The 19,534-nt window shown below is 44.3% G+C and overlaps 1 protein-coding gene and 1 long non-coding RNA gene across 3 annotated transcripts in view; one reads left to right on the top strand and one right to left on the bottom strand.

Moving 5' to 3' along the window:
• The window catches only part of LOC149464587 (uncharacterized), a 145,757-nt gene extending 128,388 nt beyond the window's left edge, over window positions 1-17,369 (bottom strand). Inside the window, exon 1 of the long non-coding RNA XR_016312366.1 lies at window positions 17,210-17,369. This is a non-coding gene — a long non-coding RNA (uncharacterized LOC149464587). The remainder of the gene's footprint in view (window positions 1-17,209) is intronic.
• KCNH6 (potassium voltage-gated channel subfamily H member 6) overlaps window positions 1-19,534 on the top strand; it is a 247,120-nt gene that overhangs the window by 149,996 nt on the left and 77,590 nt on the right. For both annotated transcript variants that reach the window (XM_089674594.1, XM_089674593.1), the window contains exon 3: window positions 14,702-14,860. In XM_089674594.1, the coding sequence (XP_089530720.1) occupies window positions 14,702-14,860 (159 nt within the window). The remainder of the gene's footprint in view (window positions 1-14,701; window positions 14,861-19,534) is intronic.

Genomic DNA, 19,534 nt, shown 5'->3' with positions numbered 1-19,534 from the left:
TAAAAACACTGGTAAAATAGGAATAATCAATTAGCAACGTTTAACAGGTTATACAGTCATGAGTAGTAAGCTTCAACTATTTAACTGCAACACCAGCAGCAAGAGGGGGAAGAAAAGGCTTGTTGACTTAATAGCTTCCTCTGTGCCACCGCAATAGAGCATGCAGAGCATTATCTAAATGTATATTCTAGCATAAAAACCTTAAGTTGAATAACTATGGCCTTAGAAGAGAAAAGGCCCCTTTAACTAGAGATTGCAACTCGAGTCCTGCAATGTTTAAAGTTCCTGATATGGTGGTATCCCTTGTCTACTGCTGGCAATGGTGGAGCCCATAAGCATTGGTGAATACTAGTAATTCAGTGAAGGTAAACAGAGAAGTCGTGATACTGCTCAACGCAAAAATCTCTTAGTACTGAGATGTAAAGGTGTCTGCATGCAGTGCCTCTAGAGTGAAGACAGAAAGAGGTTGGGCATCCACCTGCTCACCAATCCCATGGATAGGACAGCCTCCTAGAACAAGAGTTCTTGCCCAGGCTCTTGGGTGTTTGCAGAAATGTGCGGAGTAACCACCTGACGGCCTGTCAGTACAGTGAGCAGAGCTGTCTGTGTGAAAACCGGATACTGACAGTCTGTCAAGGTCCTACCTTTTCCCAGAGGTTATGTTACTCCATGTGCTAGCATCCATCTTGGATTTCTGCTGAGCATGATGGGAATCTTTTATGCCTTCAGGTCTCTGAGGTCCATCCCCCAGAGGGGTGTGGCTGAGTACATATAAGCCTGGGATCTGCACATGCTCTTTGCACTTGTGTCTTGTGTCTTTGTCTTGCTACAGCTCTGTGTATACGCTCGTGACTCTTCTGGTATTCTGACTCGGCTTGTGACTAAGACCATTCTCTGTGTTTCCCTTTGATCTGACCTTCCGTTGCTGAACCCGGCCCGTGACCTGTGATTCTCTGTCTACTGTTCTGTACTGTTTTGTCCCGTTGTTATTGACCCGGCTTGTCTGACTACGCTATTGTCATTCTCACCAGCTACACGCCATTGGCGGCAGCCATTACCGCAGCTGGGGTGTCTCGGGGGCCGCGACCTGGTCCCTGGTTGCGTCAAGTCCATCCCCACCATCAGGGGCCCTGGTGAAGGGCAGCCTGGGACTTAGACTCCGCGCCCTGAGGGACTTCAGTCTGTTGGTGGTGGTTGTCGTCAGCCAGTGCGTTACCCTGCCACTAGGCCTACCTGTCCGTTCCACAGCCCTGCCCTGACATTACACAAGTGCCATGAATCCTGACGGTGCAGGTACGCCTTCACTTCCAATGTTGGTCGCCAGACTGGATCAACAGGATCTCCTGTTGGATCAGTTCGCTCAGGCGTTGCAAACTCTGCTGGCACGCACCGCGCACCTTACTCCTGGTGTTATTAGGCAGGTGGTCGCTCCCGCTGCTGTTCCGTTTGCTGTGCCTACCGCCGCGGCTGATGCGGCACCCGCGGTGTCCAGAGGTATGACCGGTTCAGCCCCTCTTCCACAGCGCTTTGGGGGTGAGCCGAGTCAGTGTCGTGGGTTCCTTAACCAGGTGGGGATTTACTTTGAATTAATCCCCTACGCTTTTCCGACTGAGAGGTCAAAGGTGGGTTTCCTCATCTCACTACTCTCAGACAAGGCCTTGGCCTGGGCGAATCCCTTATGGGAGAGGAATGACCCAGTGATTCACGAGTTTTCCGGTTTTGTCGATGCCTTCCGTAGGGTATTCGATGTACCGGCTCGCTCCGCCTCGGCTGCCAAGCTGCTCATGTCTATGCATCAGGGTTCACGGACCGTGGCCGAGTACGCCATAGAGTTTCGTACCCTGGCAGCAGAGGTGGGTTGGAACAATGAGGCTCTGGTGGCTGCGTTTTCTCAGGGTCTTTCTGATGCATTGAAGGACGAGATAGCAGCCAAGGAATTGCCTGTGGAGCTGGAAGCACTAATTTCCTTCCTGATCCTGATTGATACCAGGCTCAGGGAGAGGCCTTCACTCAAGGAACGCCTGCGGAGGCCTTCCAATCGACTGGCACCTGCGTTTTCTATCCCACCCATTCCTCCCTCTCCTCCCACGCCTCCTGGGGATAGATTGTCTGGTGGTGAGCCCATGCAGCTGGGGTTTGCTCGCCTTTCCGAGGGAGAGCGGGCCGCTCGGCGTCGGGAGGGTCGCTGCCTGTACTGTGGTCTTGGTGGGCACTTACGGCAGTCCTGTCCGGTCCGTCCGGGAAACGCTCGCACCTGAGATCCTGTCGGGGACAGATCTTGGGTGGAGTCTCCTCGTCCCCGGCGTTCTGCAGAGATAAGCCACTGATCACCGTTGTCCTCTCTTGGGCGGAGGGCTCGGTGACGGCCCAGGCGTTGGTAGATTCTGGGGCCGGCGGGTTGTTTATGGACAGCTCGTTTGCTGCCCAGCACTCCATTCCCCTGCAGGCTCGAGTTACCCCATTGGTTCTCGAGGCGATAGATGGCAGGCCCCTGCAACCACCGCAAGTTACCCACGAGACTATGCCAGTTGAAGTAGCTATTGGGGCTGTTCACAGGGAGTTGGCCTGTTTCCAGGTGATTTCTTCTCCGCACTATTCGGTGGTTTTGGGGTATCCCTGGCTCCAGATGCACAATCCAACCTTCAATTGGCAAACTGCCGAGATTCTCTCGTGGTCTCCACAGTGTGGGGCCGGGTGCATCCGTGGGCCGGTTAAGGTGTTGTGTGCCTCCTCAGACTCTGCGTTGCCCACTGATTATGGGGAGTACCAGGACGTGTTTGATAAGGTACGCGCTGGTGCCTTACCTGCTCATCGTCCTTACGACTGCGCCATATCCTTGCAACCCGGTGCCGCTCCTCCGCGTGGCAGGGTGTATCCTCTCTCGGTTGCGGAGAATAAGGCCATGGAGGAGTACGTTGCGGATGCACTTTCCCGGGGGCACATTCGTAAGTCTACTTCCCCAGCAGGAGCGGGCTTTTTCTTTGTAAAGAAGAAGGGTGGTGAATTGAGGCCTTGCATCGATTATAGGGGTCTCAATCGAATCACCACTAAGAATGCATACCCGATTCCCTTGATTACTGAGTTGTTCGACCGCCTTAAGGGGGCAACAGTCTTTACCAAACTTGACCTTAGGGCGGCGTACAACCTCGTACGGATCAAACAGGGGGATGAGTGGAAGACCGCGTTTAACACCAGAACCGGGCACTACGAATACCTGGTGATGCCCTTCGGGTTGTGTAACGCGCCCGCAGTGTTTCAGGAATTCATAAATGATGTCCTTCGTGACTTGTTGCAGCAGTGCGTGGTAGTTTACTTGGATGACATCCTGGTTTACTCTGCCTCCATGGAGTCCCATATCCAGGATGTCAAGCAGGTGCTGCAACGATTACGTGAGAACGAACTTTTTTGTAAACTTGAGAAGTGCGAATTCCATCGATCCCAAGTTGCCTTTTTAGGCTACATCATTTCTGCGGAGGGATTCTCCATGGACCCTCAGAAGGTTTCGGCAGTTCTGCAGTGGCCTCGTCCCAATGGTCTTCGGCCCATTCAGCGCTTTTTGGGTTTTGCCAACTACTATCGGAAGTTCATCAGGAACTTCTCCACGCTGGCAAAACCTCTCTCAGACCTAACCAAGAAGGGCAGCAATCCTCACGAGTGGCCATCCGAGGCCATCGTAGCTTTTGAGGCTCTGAAATCCGCCTTCACTTCGGCTCCGATACTGTCTCATCCCAATCCTGGATTGCCCTTCGTCCTTGAGGTTGATGCATCCGAGACGGGAGTAGGCGCTCTCCTGTCTCAACGTCGGTCGCCCGATGGACCCCTACTTCCCTGTGGGTTCTACTCCAGGAAGCTTTCCTCTGCAGAGTGCAACTACCAGATTGGAGATAGGGAGTTGTTGGCAATCATTCTGGCTCTCAAGGAATGGAGGCACCTGCTCGAGGGCTCCGCAGTTCCGGTCCTCATTCTTACCGATCATAAGAACCTGACTTACCTTTCGGAGGCCAAAAGATTGACACCCCGTCAGGCCAGATGGGCCTTGTTCTTGTCGCGGTTCAACTATGTGGTCTCCTATTTGCCTGGTTCCAAGAATGTCAGGGCTGATGCATTATCGCGGCAATACTCTGAGTTGTCCAGGGAGGACTCTGAGCCAACCTCGGTCATACCTCCAGATCATATCCTGGCTGCCATTCGTACCAGTCTGACTTCTCCCCTTGGGGAGCAGATTTTGGCGGCTCAAACTGACGCTCCTCCCGAGAGACCGGAGGGTAGATGTTTTGTACCCGAGGGGTTGCGCACCCGTCTGCTGCGTACCTACCATAACTCCAAAACTGCCGGGCATCCGGGGAGAAACCAGTTGTCTTGGGTCGTCTCTCGGTTGTTCTGGTGGCCAACTCTCCGTGCCGACATCGCCTCTTATGTAGCGGCATGTTCGATCTGTGCCCAGAATAAATCTCCACGGCATCTTCCAATGGGTCTTCTGCAACCCATTCCCAATGGGGAGCGTCCTTGGTCACACCTGGGCATGGACTTTATTGTAGACCTCCCTGTGTCTCGGGGCCATACGGTCATCCTCATGGTCGTCGATCGTTTTTCCAAAATGTGCCATTGTATTCCACTCAGGAAATTACCAACAGCGCAAGAACTGGCCACGGTCTTTTCCAGGGAGATTTTTCGCCTGCATGGGTTGCCCAAGGTGATTGTCTCGGACCGCGGGAGTCAGTTCGTGTCCAGATTCTGGCGCGCCTTCTGCTCCCAGTTGGGCATTAGTCTCTCCTTTTCTTCAGCCTACCACCCGCAGTCCAATGAGGCTGCGGAGCGTTCCAATCAGGCCTTAGAACAATTCCTTCGGTGTTATATCTCGGACCATCAGGACGATTGGGTCGATCTCCTGCCTTGGGCAGAGTTTGCCAGGAACTCAGCGGTCAACTCCTCCTCCGGGATGTCCCCCTTCATGGCCAACTATGGGTACCAACCCGCGGTATTACCTGAGAGGTTCTCACCACAGGACATTCCGGCTGTGGAGAACCATCTTGCTGCCCTACGTTCTTCATGGGGGCAGATCCAGAGGGCTTTGAGGGACTCGGCTCAGCGTCAGAAGTTCCAGGCTGATCGCAGACGGTTGCCCGCTCCTTCTTACCAGGTCGGCGATCGGGTGTGGTTGTCTACTCGTAACCTCAATCTTCGGGTGCCCACACCCAAACTAGCTCCCCGTTTTGTCGGTCCTTTTCGCATTCTCCGCAAGGTGAATCCGGTGGCCTATGCCCTTGCCCTTCCACCTGGGATGCGGATCTCCAATATCTTTCATGTATCACTGTTGAAACCTCTGATCTGCAATCGCTTTACTACCTCTCTGCCTCGGCCCCGTCCCATTCGGGTTGACGGTCATGAGGAGTATGAGGTGAGCCGGATCCTGGACTCTCGATTGGTGCGCGGCCGATTACAGTTCCTGGTTCATTGGCGTGGTTATGGTCCCGAGGAGCGTTCCTGGGTTCCTTCCGAGGATGTCCATGCTCCTGCCCTCCTCCGCGCGTTTCATACCCGCTTTCCTCAGAAACCTTTTGTTGAGCCGCGGAGGGGGAGGGGCCCTTGAGGAGGAGGTACTGTCAAGGTCCTACCTTTTCCCAGAGGTTATGTTACTCCATGTGCTAGCATCCATCTTGGATTTCTGCTGAGCATGATGGGAATCTTTTATGCCTTCAGGTCTCTGAGGTCCATCCCCCAGAGGGGTGTGGCTGAGTACATATAAGCCTGGGATCTGCACATGCTCTTTGCACTTGTGTCTTGTGTCTTTGTCTTGCTACAGCTCTGTGTATACGCTCGTGACTCTTCTGGTATTCTGACTCGGCTTGTGACTAAGACCATTCTCTGTGTTTCCCTTTGATCTGACCTTCCGTTGCTGAACCCGGCCCGTGACCTGTGATTCTCTGTCTACTGTTCTGTACTGTTTTGTCCCGTTGTTATTGACCCGGCTTGTCTGACTACGCTATTGTCATTCTCACCAGCTACACGCCATTGGCGGCGGCCATTACCGCAGCTGGGGTGTCTCGGGGGCCGCGACCTGGTCCCTGGTTGCGTCAAGTCCATCCCCACCATCAGGGGCCCTGGTGAAGGGCAGCCTGGGACTTAGACTCCGCGCCCTGAGGGACTTCAGTCTGTTGGTGGTGGTTGTCGTCAGCCAGTGCGTTACCCTGCCACTAGGCCTACCTGTCCGTTCCACAGCCCTGCCCTGACACAGTCCCGATGCAGAAAAGCAGTCTTTCTCTGGAGGAAAACTGCAGTCCACCTGTATCTGCCTTGCACCTTGGATCAGAAACCTTTTTTGGCAAGACCAGAAGATGTGTACCATGGTACCCTTAGCCTCCCTGCAAATCCAACAGGTGTTCACCACATCAGGATAGATTTCCTTCTAGAGAGATGGGACCTTGTACCAGCTCATAAGGACCTTATAGCTCAGCTCTTGATATTTACTAGCCATGGAGGAGTGATGAGTAAATTAAAGAATGTGGTCCTGTTGCTCAGTGGAGAGTGTTAGACCCGGGCCCCTTTCCCATTGCAGTAGAAATCCCGGGACAAAACCCTCAGGAGGTCGTATCAGCAATTATAGGCCTCAGAAACTCCGTGAGTAGAGGAGTCCAGCTCCAGACAGATTTTCCATGAGTGTGTTAAGATAAGCTGACCATCCCCCATGAAGGACACTGGTAAGCAAATGGGTGAGTTGCTGCACTTGCCAGTGATCTAATGGTGGATCAAACATTGGCTGTATTTTAGCATTGGTCTTCAACTTAGAGTCTGCGAGGATGTCACCAGGGCAAAACTTACCTTGCCTGAAAAGTAATTTGAAGTATTAGTAAGGCCAGGGGGAATGCTGGAATCCCCAGTATCAGAAAAAGCCAAATTATCTCCTCTTCTGACCTGGAAAAATTATAACTTTGTTGCACTTCTTTGAGGGTAGCTCATATAAGGGGATGGTGCCATAAAGCTCCCAAAGATTTGCCAATGGCAAACATTGTAGTGGGATATCGGAGCACGATTGCTCATTACCCACACTTTATGTCCCCATCTCTGCACCACGCAAGTGCCCTGGCAAGGTGGACTGCCTGGTATTATGGAAGCTGGTCTGTGAAGGCCATCCCCCCATGTATTTTGGGCAGGACCAAGTGTGAGTGAGACAGGTGTGGATGTATTTTTGTCCAGACAAATCTAATAAAGACACTGCACACAGATTTATGGACTGGTGTTTTAGTTTTATTGCTGACATGTATTTTTTGAGAGCCAAGTGAAGTTTATCATTAATATGCCTTTAGGTTTCCTTTGAGTTACTTCTCAGGCTTCATTCACATGAGTGTGCAGTATGTGTATTGTATATGTACTGCATGGAATGTGGGTTCTTGCTGGCAGAACTAGCAGAAGGTCCTGTGTAAAATATGTGGTTAAAGTACTCACGTTAAGAAGTTTAGACGCATACAGCTTTTAGGTGTGTTCAGTTCCTCTAATAAAATTACGAGTGTATGCGTATATATGTGTTTAATTGTGTACACACATAAAATCTGCAGATATGCACAGCCCTGGAAACTGCTAAATGCGGTGAGGAAGGTGCCAAACACCTCCCCCCCCACCACCTCCTTCCCCCCATTGCCTTTCCCCACCATCCATCTTGGGTTTACCTGTCCCTCCTGGGTGCCAGGTGTGACGATCACGGCGTCAGACCCCTGACCTTCTCACCAAACTCGTGACCGAAGGACTAGCCAATCTAAAACCCCGATGTCACGTGCGTAACAATGCCACGCCCAGCTGCACCCTGCACAACGATTTTCCAGCTAATGGACCACAAATCGATGTACCAGCAGCCTGAGTGTGATTGTTGCTGGGTCAGTTTAATTACACAAATAACCCTTCACACTGCCACCACCTCCTTTTTGTACAGAGAAAGAGGAAACTCGGCAATATCAGCAATAACACTATGATGGTTGAAATAAACGTCTGTATACCAATATATGTATACACATAGTAGCGCTCTTCAGCGGCAGGAATTCGTAAGTTGCATTAAAGAGCTATAGAAACAATTCAACACTTTCAGAAAGAAAGATTTATTACTAAAAGGTCAAAAGGGTGCAATAAAAATATTTACAGAAAAAAGATGTAACCAATATATATATAAATATACAGAGAACAATAGCACAGCAAAGAGGTAACAGAAAGGAGGTTAAAGGGTTAAAGTACTTGCCAATCAGCCTTGGGTTAAGCAGATCAAGTTTCAGAGCAAAAGGGCACCATCTCCCAAGTTGGTTCTGATGTTAAACGGGAGAATTCTTCAACTTGCACTCTTAGGCCTGACAGCCTATTTTGTAGTCCCCAAGCAGGGGGTGTCTCTGGAGCCAAGGACCAATGCCTCATTTGGGGAGGGGTTGTCTGGGCGGATACCCAAGCTAGAACCAAAATCCCTCATAGCTTAATTTTTGGCTCATAACTTTTCCTAGGCACAAGTAACATTTCACTCGCGGGTATATTAATATGCAGACGCATCTGCGGAACGGTTAGATATGAAATATAAAATACAGACTTGAATGGTTCAAGAGTTGTAATTTTCTGCTTTCCTATATATTCCAGCCAAGGAGAGTGACATATCAAACTGTTTGTCTTCTTGTTGCCAATCTGAAGATATGCCTGGTTTTTATGTAAGTCTCTTATATTCCAAGATATGAGACATAGGGAAAAATGGATTTTAAAAATGTTATCTAGTTTCTTACTCCTCTGGAATGTCTTTGAACTCAGGGGCAGGCTTGGGTTATCCTTTTACGAGGTGCCAGATTGCTCAGCTTCTTAGACCGCCCGGCACCCAGCTCAGAGATGTTTTATAGCTCAGAGCTTCCTGCTATGCTTTGGCCTGCCTGTGACATTTCCAACACACACACCGACCAAATATCACTGTGGCTCTTAGAGAGGGAGGGGGATGATCCAAGAGGGGGAGAAGGATCTACAAGATGGAGGGTTTGGAGCCAAATGGTTGAACCACGTCCATCTCTGTGGGCATGATTGCTACACCAGGGACCTCCATCGGGGTGTCAGGATGGAGAGTAGAGGGATACAAGAGAACATTCCTTGGCTGATCTCCCCTGGATAGTAGAAATCCTCAGCTGTGAGCACTTTCAGCTTCAGAAGTGTCAATGTCTAACTACTCTGGCTGGGGTGAAAGCCAGTTGAGCTCAGTCTGTGACTTTAGGGTCCTCAAAAGAATCTGCCACCTGCACTGTTATTACAGTGTCAGTTAGTGTCAGATTGCCCTCTGAACTATCACAGTCCCACTATAAGCCGCTGATCACCGCCATTGGTAGTATAAAAAAATTCTAGTATATATACCATAGTTTATAGATGCTATAACTTTCAGGCAAACCAATCGATATACACTTATTGTGATTTTTTTTTACCAAAGAGATGTAGCAGAATACATTTTGGCCTAAATTTATGAAGATTGTGATTTTTTTATTTTTTTATAGGATATGTTTTATAGTGGAAAGTAAAAAATATTGTTTTTTTTTATATCACAAAAAAATAAAAAAAACACAGTGGTGATTAAACACCCAAAAGAAAGCTCTATTTGTGTGAAAATATTTATATAAATTTAATTTGGGTACAGCATTGCATGAAGTGGATAATTTTATTTATTAAAACATTGTTGGTGTGTATATGCATTCTTGCAGAATTACAAACCTCAAATGTCTTGTTAGTTTTTAACTGAAGAGACACTCTGGGATTTCTTAGCCTCTGGAAGACTGTCTAAGGCATACAGAGTTAATATCGGAGGGATGGCCAGGATGACTAGGATGACTAGACTACTACTACCATCTCACAGATGGAGGAAAGCAAAGGGGATCTGGGACTAGTAACAGCCTGGAATCAGGGTTAATGAAACAGTACTGATATGTGTTCTTCTAACATGCACTCTGATTTTTCTATAGGTTGCTTCAACAAACTTCCCAGTGGGCCCCCCCCTCCCACACCAGTCCCAATGTCAGCTGTCTGGGCTTCTATAGCTATTGATATGCCTCTGCAAAAAAAATATGTTCCGATTTTCGTACAAAAAGCTATGACAAGACTTATAGTAATTGCAGGATGAAAGGCTGTGATATTGGGGGAAGGGCTTTCCTCTATACACCAGACTTCTTGTGGAATGAATCGGTACTGATCCTTTGTGTACTTATTTGATCTAGTATATAATTGGTATTTTCCAGGCTGGTCATTAGGGAGCCTGGGCAATGCCCTCCAGCAATTCCTGCCACTTTCAAACTATTAATTACATCAGCTGTGCTCAAACAGTCAGGGCTGAAAGGGAATATTTGAACTGCGTAATTATTGATGTGGTATAGTGCAAAATTACAATGTGCCTATCGTAAGAATACAAAGTGTATGTTTATTCCTAATTTCATAGACTCTAATTGGTGGATTTTAGGTGAGAACTGTTATAAACACAGGATACTGCTTGGGGATATGAAACCCATTTTTAAATATTAGCACGACAAGCACAGAACATGCTCTGCAATCATTACTGTCCGCAGGAAAAGGACTCTGGATTTGTTTAATATTTAATAGGATATAATATGATAGCACTGATGTAACACATACCATACGTTACAAGAAGCACTAGTCATCTTTGACATTGCCAACAGTAGGAGATTTTTTTTTATCAATCATTAGGATCCAATGCCAAAAGGTATGCACAGCCATAAGGAACTTGTTGCTTTGCTGCAGTTTTCATTCAGCAAATAAACTGAACAATAGCTGACATTCTTTTATAAGGCACACAACTCCATACACAGGGCTGCTATTAGAAACCATAGGCTCCATATAGTCAACCTGACAGCCCCCCCCCCCCCCCAGCCATACAGGGTTTGGTTCCAGTAACTGAACCCTCCCCGCCTTGCAGATCACCCTTCCTACCCACATCCAATTCACCTAGCTACCTGGGCCCCCTGCTTGCCTGGGCCCCGTGCAGGAGGACTGGTGGTACCCTATTATCCACAGCCTTGCTCCTACAGCAGTGACATACAAGTTCATTTTCCAGTTACATACTGAAAGGTAGGCCTCCTTGATATGTTTGGTTAGATTTCTAGTGCTGTATGTTGTATCTGCTTCATGGATTCATTCTGCTGCGAATGAGCTGACACTTAGGCTCCATTCGCACTTGTGCGACTTCAAAATCGAGTGATTTTCATTGCAACGTTACAGTGCGACTTTGGCTTTGACCAAGAATGATTGTTATGCTTTGCAAAGTCACACAAAAGTCGCACGTATGTCATGCAGGTGCGACTTTCATGCAACTTTGGAGGCTTTACATTTAAGTCTATGGCCCTCAAGTTGCTTGAAAGTCGGACCAAAGTAGTGCTGGAACTACAGTCACTGCAACTTGAAGTTGCACAGATATGAATGGTACTCGATGGGAAACATGGGGTGCAACTTGTCATATGACTTTGGACCTCAAAGTAGCATGACAAGTCACACAAGTGTGGATGGGCTCATAGGGGTATATTTATACTTTTATTCTTTTTAGAAATGTCTCAGTATTAATGCAAGTGGAAAGAATAATACCTGTAATGTTTGTAATATGTGTGCAATAATTTCCTTGTTCCCTTTTACCAGGTAAAGATAACATTCTTTAACATTCGATCCTAAGAGAACAATAGCTATAAGATCAACCAATGGTTAACAGTCATCAATAGAGAAAAAAGCCTAACACTAAGAACATGCAATCTGGTAGTGGAAATAATGAGGGAGACTTCTTCACTGTGTACTGTCTATGGAGATTCCTGTGTATGCGTGTGCCCTGCTCCCCCTTCCCCTCTCAACCGTACCAGGCCACATGCCCTCAACATGCAGCTCTGCGATATCTGAGCAAATCTCATGTATGAAAGCAGACATGTTGTGGGTCTGTAGGGCCTGGCAACCATATGTCTATACATGTGCACATTCACACTAAACATGCGCAGACACAATGTATGTTAGGTCCTATAGACAGGCAGAGACCCATGGCTTGTCTGCGCATTCACAGGATTTAGTATGATGTTACACATGTGCAGACATGTCATGGGTCTCTGCCAGGTCCTGTAAGAACTCTGACATGTCTGTGCATGTGCTGGATATCGATCCAAGATGGCAGGGTGGGAGCCCCAAGGAAGAACTTTGGGTTGGAAGAGGGCAACGTTGGACTCCATGGACCAGCAGGTATCTATTTTTTAATTTATATACTGGAACAATAACCAAGGAGAAAAACTAAATTTTAGCTGGGAAGGGTTATGTTCCTCTTTAACTTTGCCCGACTGGATCATATCCCTATTTCATACTGTGATTTTCAAAATGTTTGTGAAAAAATGATCCAGGCCTGTTCCTTCTTATCTGGATAATGGCTCTAAAATTATAGATTCATATTGTTAGTGATGTTAGATTGAAGTTGGAAACAAGTAATTCTGAATATAAGGGGTCCACATTTTTTGAAAATGTGTCAACGGAATTATTTTATATCATTGTGGGTTTTTCCAGGGGTTTGGCCTTCCTTCTATATCAAAGTGTGTCTAAACCCAAAAACAAAAATGTATTTTATATATATACATATATATATATATATATATATATATTATATTGCAGATTACCAATGATGGATGCATTCGTTTTCATCTTTAGGCTTTTTTTCCATTTATTCCCACCTGGTTATCCTTTCAGTAAAACACCCCCTGTCTTTGGGTGGCTCCATTCTGTAGAGGCATAATGGAGCCACCCTTGGACAGCAGGACTGTCAACCTGTGAAGTAGAGTTAGATGAACTAGCAAATTTAAATGTACTTAAACAAATTAAAGCCTAACTCCAATTGCTAACACTTTTAAGTAATAGAGTAACTGTTTTTTTTCCTTTTGGGATAAAGGTTGTACATGAATGGATAAAAGCTGACCACCCGTGTCTGTGTTAAATGGTTTGTCTTAACCCTCTAACTACCACTTTTGCTGGAAAGCTTGGTCTATTAAAGGAAGTTAAAATAACAGACTTACTTGATGACCACTTAAAAAGAAAGGAAAAAAGAAAATGAATGCAGCCCTGCTTTTGGGTTTATATATGCTTTAAACCAGGGCTTGAAAAAGCTGCTCGCCCGCCCGCCAAATGCGAGGAGAAATTCTCTAGTGGCGAGCGGCGAGCACAGATGATGGAGTGGCTGCACTCCACGCCTCATTATGAAGCCCAGTTCCGGTTTCCGGCTTCTTCGGCACCGGCGCTGAGGGGACAGGTGCAGGAGAGGTCCGCTCTCCTCTGCTGAGAGGAGACACCCTCTCCACCGCCGCGGGGGACTCAAGGAGTAAGTACTGTATACATGTCATATCACTATAATGGAGTACAGGGGAGCTGGGATATACATTACTGTATACAGTTTTATATTTTGGACTCTTTATTCTAAAGAAAAATGTAATTTCATAAGCTTTAAGGGGGCGGGGTTGGGGTGGGCCTGGGGTGGGGTTTGAGGCAGACCTGGGCAAGGTTGGGTGGGGCAACTGAGGAAAGTAAGGTTTGTGCCTGGCTAGTAGGTCTAGACTCAAAATTTTAAGCCCTGCTTTAAACAGTCTCAGATTATAGCTAGGCTGGCTTTGTCAAATTGAATGTTTTCCTCATTAAGCAAAGTCTTTGCTTAGTCATCCTGGGCCCCTATAAGAGATACTGCATGGCTCACCTCAATTAATACAATTAATGTAGGCATTGACATAAATATATGGTCAGATGTGCGTGCAGTCAACTACTGGACAAACACTTATAAAGTCGATTACAGCTAGAACATATTCATTTGTATCATCTAAATGTTCAAGCAATGGATGCCGATATCTTATGGTACTGGTATAGAGATCACTTTAAAAAAAAAAAAAACAGTTCCTCCACAAAAATAAATAGTGGTATGTGAAGGTACTGTATCTATAGACCTAACATGCCACCAGATCATGCTAAAATGGACTGGATTGGGTAATAATCATCTTATGCCTGCTTGACAGCCCTCCTGACCACCACCTGCAATATGTCAACTGCTTGAAAGACTTGTAGACCACTAAGGGGATGCAAGTCATTTTCACTTACATCAGCCTCTGTTTGACAGACTCCAATGTGCTGCCTCATGATTTAATGAACCCTTCAGGCTGTTTAAGGAATTATAGTTCCTTTGGCTTCAAACTGAGCTAGTAACAGACGGAACTCAGGCAGGTTGTAAACACTAGTCTTCATGTAGTCTAGGAGGTTTAGAGTATGCTTTCCACATTTCAGTTTACTGTTGGCATAAGATAAATTGCATCTGGTAGACCATACAACATTTTAAGGCCAAAAACATTTTCCCAGCTTGGCATACAATTATAAATACACAGCTACAAAGCGTTCTTTACGTTTTAGAATATCATCACATTCTGACATTTTGAACAGTTACATATTATTCTATAGGTTTTGGAATGCCATCTTTGGAAACCAGAGAACACCATGCCCACATATTTGCAGGCTTGGATGCAGGCTCACTGAGTAAATGACAGCTATACAAATATGATCAGTGAGATCACCAGCTATACAAGATGGATGCCAGGATGCAAATTTTTAATGCTTGATTGACATCTTAATATGTTTTCCATGGTGCTTATTTATTTTGTACATGCTCACACTTGATTTTAATAAACTACCCTCCCCCCCCGCACAGGGACCTGTCTGCGTTGCTTGGTCGATGTTGTTCCAGTGAAGAACGAAGAGGGAGACGTCATTATGTTTATACTAAACTTTGAAGATCTAGCACTACTTCTGGCAAGAAAGGCCAACAAAACACTACATCAGAGGTTGACACGAGCTGCCTTCCATTCAGGTGAGTGATTGTAGCATTTCCTGCATGATTTGTATTAACATCTTTTCTGTCCACCTTCCAGGATCACAAACACTAGGTACTCATACCGTAACTTTGCCCAGGAAAGTTTCATGCATAAATGTGGGCATTGCTATTTCTCTGGGTTAAAGAGAAATTGCAGAAAAAACTGGTCTTACCCCACTATCACCACCACCACCACCACCATCATCAAATCCAGAAATAGAAGTCTGTATCCAAGCTCTTATTGCCTTGCATACCCAAAAAATTCTCATTCCAATATCTTCTGCAAATATGTGTTTGTGCCGGCCCCATGCATACAGAATAATGGACACTCTGGGGGAGATTTACTACAACTGGAGAGTGGAAAATCTGGTACAGCTGTGGATGGTAGCCAATCAGCTTCTAATTTCAGCTTGTTTATTTAAGTTTTGCCAATAAGACCACATTCACATCTGAGCGATTTGTAGCTTGAAACTTGAAGCTTCAAAAAGCTTGAGGAGCAAAAATCAGTTATGATAATTGACCCCTAACCTTAACCCCTAAGCCTAAAAAAAAGAAATAATAATAATAGTAAAAAAAAATAATAAATAAACACCCTAACAAAAATAAATAATGAATGAATTCATTAATTAACACTCTAATCCTAAAAAAAATACATAAATAAATAATGCATAATGAGAAGACAATACATAAAATATTAACCCCTAACCCAAACACCTAGCCCCTAATTCTAACTCCCAACCCTAAAACCCAACCCTAAACTTAACCGCTAATCCTAACACCTAACCCTAAACTTAACCCCGAACACCTAACTTCTTACCCAAACCCTAACCCTAAGTCTAACCCCAAACCTTAACACCTAACCCAAAACCCTAAATATAAAAGCTGATGAAAAAGCTAAAAAAAAGCTGAAAAACCTAGCAACGAATGATGAAACTGATGATTATTATCTCTATTGGCTATTAAAAAAAGCCAAAGTTCAAAAATGCTTTAAAAATGCAGTATAAAAAGTGCAAAAACGTGCATACAAGCACTTGACAAAACTCTCGAAAAACCGATTCTCAGGTGTGAATGGAGTCTAAAACCTTGAGCTGCACCAGAGTTTGTACCATGCAATTGTAGCAAATAATCCCATTTGGATGTATTTCCTGAGATTAAAGTGTATCTATGGTCAAAATGTAAAATCATATATTCCTTATCACAATGAAATTCCATTATTTTTAGCCTCCTTTTAATCTTAACAATCTTGAAATTTGTAGACTAACTTTGTGAAGAATCTCACATATTCCTTGAATGTATACATATATTCACTATGTCCTCTAGGTAGGCACTGCTGTGTCACACATTTTACAGAGTCTGCCTTCTAATCTACAGAGGAGCTGAGAGGAGGAGTTTCAGGTGATGGAGTCAGTACAGCTAGCTAGCAGGCAGCAAGGTATCATGGGATATGTAGTTCTTAGAATTTTAGCATAAACCAAAATATGAGCAAAGGAGAAGCTACAAAGCATGTAGAGAATCCAGGAAGTTGTGGAAAGAGATGGCCAGCAAATAAGCAGCACTCACAACATACAAGGAGATTTTTCTAAGTAAACGTATATTGGATTGTCAAAAATAACTATTTTTTGTTTTGCAAAGTTGATGTTAAAAAATGAAAGTATATTCTCTGACTATAGGTCTCCTTTAAAATGAAGACAGCTGTTATTTTGTATGGCTGGGCAAGACTACCAGTTTTCCATTGCTTCAGATTTTAGTTTAAAAAAATGACCACTTGCTCATAAGTAGAGAATACACTCTTCAGTCATTTTTTACAATGCTAATATAGTCAGATGAAACGTGCCAACAATTATACATTCTCCGAGGCTTGCCACATGGACACTCGTTACTTAAAGTTGATTTAAACCCAAAACAAAAGATGTAACATATTGCAGCTTGCTAGTGATTGGTGTGGTGGATGTATTTGTTTTCTTTTTTACAACCTTTTTTGCTTTATTATGACCAGGTAGTCCTGAAATAACATAATTCCTGTCCCTAAGTGGCTGTCACTCTTCTGCTGTATCTATGGAGGAAGCTATAGTTGTAGTCCTAGGCTATATATATATATATATATATGATAAAGTGCCGTGCAGTACAAATGTGCAAGTGATTTATAAATGAATCAAAGTAAATATGTATCAATCAATAACAGTAAATAAATCCCAAATGTCCATATATTCCTCTAGACATGTGTAATTGTGTTACTGATATCTTTGAGCCTGTGTAGGGTGTTTTCTTAATCGCACAGTTACAATCTTCCAAAATGTTCTTTCACCATGTGCAGTTATCCCTTCACCACCATCTCTAAGCTCTCACCTTATGTTTAGACTTCACAAGTAGGTCTCATGCGCTTGTCCCTTTAAGTGGAGTCTCCTATGGCACAGTTGTAATATCTTCCTCCTGCTTACTGGTGCTTCTCAGTCTATCTCCATCTTCTGTGGTCTTATAGTGTAAGCTCAAAATAAAGAATATATAGTGCTTTCTGTAAAAAAAAAACAATATTTTTTGTTTAAAATTTTTTATACTCAACTTTTCATATGCACAAACAAAAGGTGCACTGCTATGTATAGGCATGTAAGCCTCTCCACCTTTCTATCAGGCTGTCTTCATTTATATCAGGATGTCACTGTGGATACAGAGAAACCTGTCTTGCTATGACATGCATGAGGGGCAGGTATAGAACCGCCATTCCAACACAACATTGGAATGCCAATTTAGACAGGTGCCCCAACTGATGTCATTATTAATGTATAGTTAGTAAAACTGTCATTCCTACAACAATTAGATTCTTTAATTTTCACAGCTGATATTCAGAAGTTTGAATCTGCTTGCTGTGAGCAATGTAATCAGTTGTTAAGTAGAGAATGTGATAAATAATATTTCATTCGGTGTGGTCATTGTCTCATCAGATTCTGAAAATCTACCACCTGGATATCTGTGCATTCTGAAATGATGGCTTACTGTTTATGTTGTCGCTTATAGCTGTTTCTGTTCCATTTCAGACAGGATCATTGAAAGTGAAGTAAAGGGAATATTTGTGTTGTTTTGATGAAAAAGAAGCAAGTGCCTTCCTGCATTATTGCTGTAGAAAGCCTATGGCCAACAACTAGATATAAAGCACTAACACAGTGACACCTTCAGGCTATAAATTATAGTACAGTACTTTAAAGGACTGAATGGCACATCACTTGAAAATATTGGCCTTGCTGGCCTATTTTAAGGACCATTTGCCTCCATCTAATAAAATAAAAGTATAAAAAATAAAAAAAAATAGGGCTGCTGGATAACAGTGGCATTGCTCATATCAGTTGACTGGCTCTGTTGTAGTCTGCACTGAAAAAAAATTATATTTGCTCCTGAACAACAGAATGTGTTTTTTTTCTCTTAATAAAGTAGTAATATATTTAATCACATCAAGACATGTCTTCTCTTAATATGGCAGTATTGTTTCCCTGTTGTTACATTTGCAGTGTTTTTGCACATAGCTTCTCGCTCTCAGGGCAGAGAATTTCATTGCTAATCTCTGTGGCCCTGTCAATCATAACAAAAAAAAAATCACCCATACATTGTGGCAGAAGCACAGCTGGCTTACAGGGCTGACCTTTCTACAGTCAATCTGAGTCTAGCTGTGTGTGACTATTAAAACCTAATTAAAATAAAGATTTAGGCATTTAAATAAGTACATTTTTAAAGATTTTTTTTAAATTGTATGCAGCGCCCAAACCGTTCTTTTCTAGTTTAGGATAGAGTAAGGAAACGTTACAACTACTGTCAGTTTATTTTTTTGCTGTCCGCATCCCACTAGTGAGATTTCCATCCATCTCCTATCATTTCCTGTCCCAGAGAGCAACTTGGCTTCCTATGGTGGCACTCTGAGAAGAGGAGGTGCCAGGAGCATCAGTGGGGGACCAGAGAAGAGGAGGATCAGGGCTGTTCTGTACAATACAATTCCGACTCCAAAGTATATATATCATGTTTGTTATTTTTAAAGAAAAGTTTTGATTTTATAAACACTTTAAGTGAACTTGTTGTTTTGCCCCTCATACAGTGCCTTGAAAAAGTATTCATACCCCTTGAAATTTTCCACATTTTGTCATGTTACAACTAAAAACGTAAATGTATTTTATTGGGATTTTATGTGATAGACCAACACAAAGTGGCACATAATTTTGAAGGAAAATGATAAATGGTTTTCAAAATGTTTTACAAATAAATATTTGAAAAGTGGGGCTTGCATTTGTATTCAGCCCCCTTTACTCTGATATCTCTGACTAAAATCTAGTAGAACCAATTGCCTACAGAAGTCACCTAATTAGTAAATTTAGTCCACCTGTGTGTAATTTAATCTCAGTATAAATACAGCTGTTCTGTGAAGCCCTCAGAGGTTTGTTAGAGAACATTAGTGAACAAACAGCATTATGAAGGCCAAGGAACACACCAGACAGGTCAGGGATAAAGTTGTGGAGAAGTTTAAAGCAGCTTTAGGTTAAAAAAAATCCTAAGCTTTGAACATCTCACGGAACATCTCACTGTTCAATCCATCATCTGAAAATGGAAAGAGTATGGCACAACTGCAAACCTACCAAGACATGGCCGTCCACCTAAACTGACAGGTCGGGCAAGGAGAGCATTAATCAGAGA

Source organism: Staurois parvus, unplaced genomic scaffold, assembly GCF_062004578.1.
Source record: "Staurois parvus isolate SC_StPar_1 unplaced genomic scaffold, SC_StPar_1.0 ptg000151l, whole genome shotgun sequence".
NCBI lineage: Eukaryota > Metazoa > Chordata > Amphibia > Anura > Ranidae > Staurois > Staurois parvus.
Note: the sequence above shows the minus strand (reverse complement) of the source record. Positions and strands in the feature narration are given on the sequence as shown.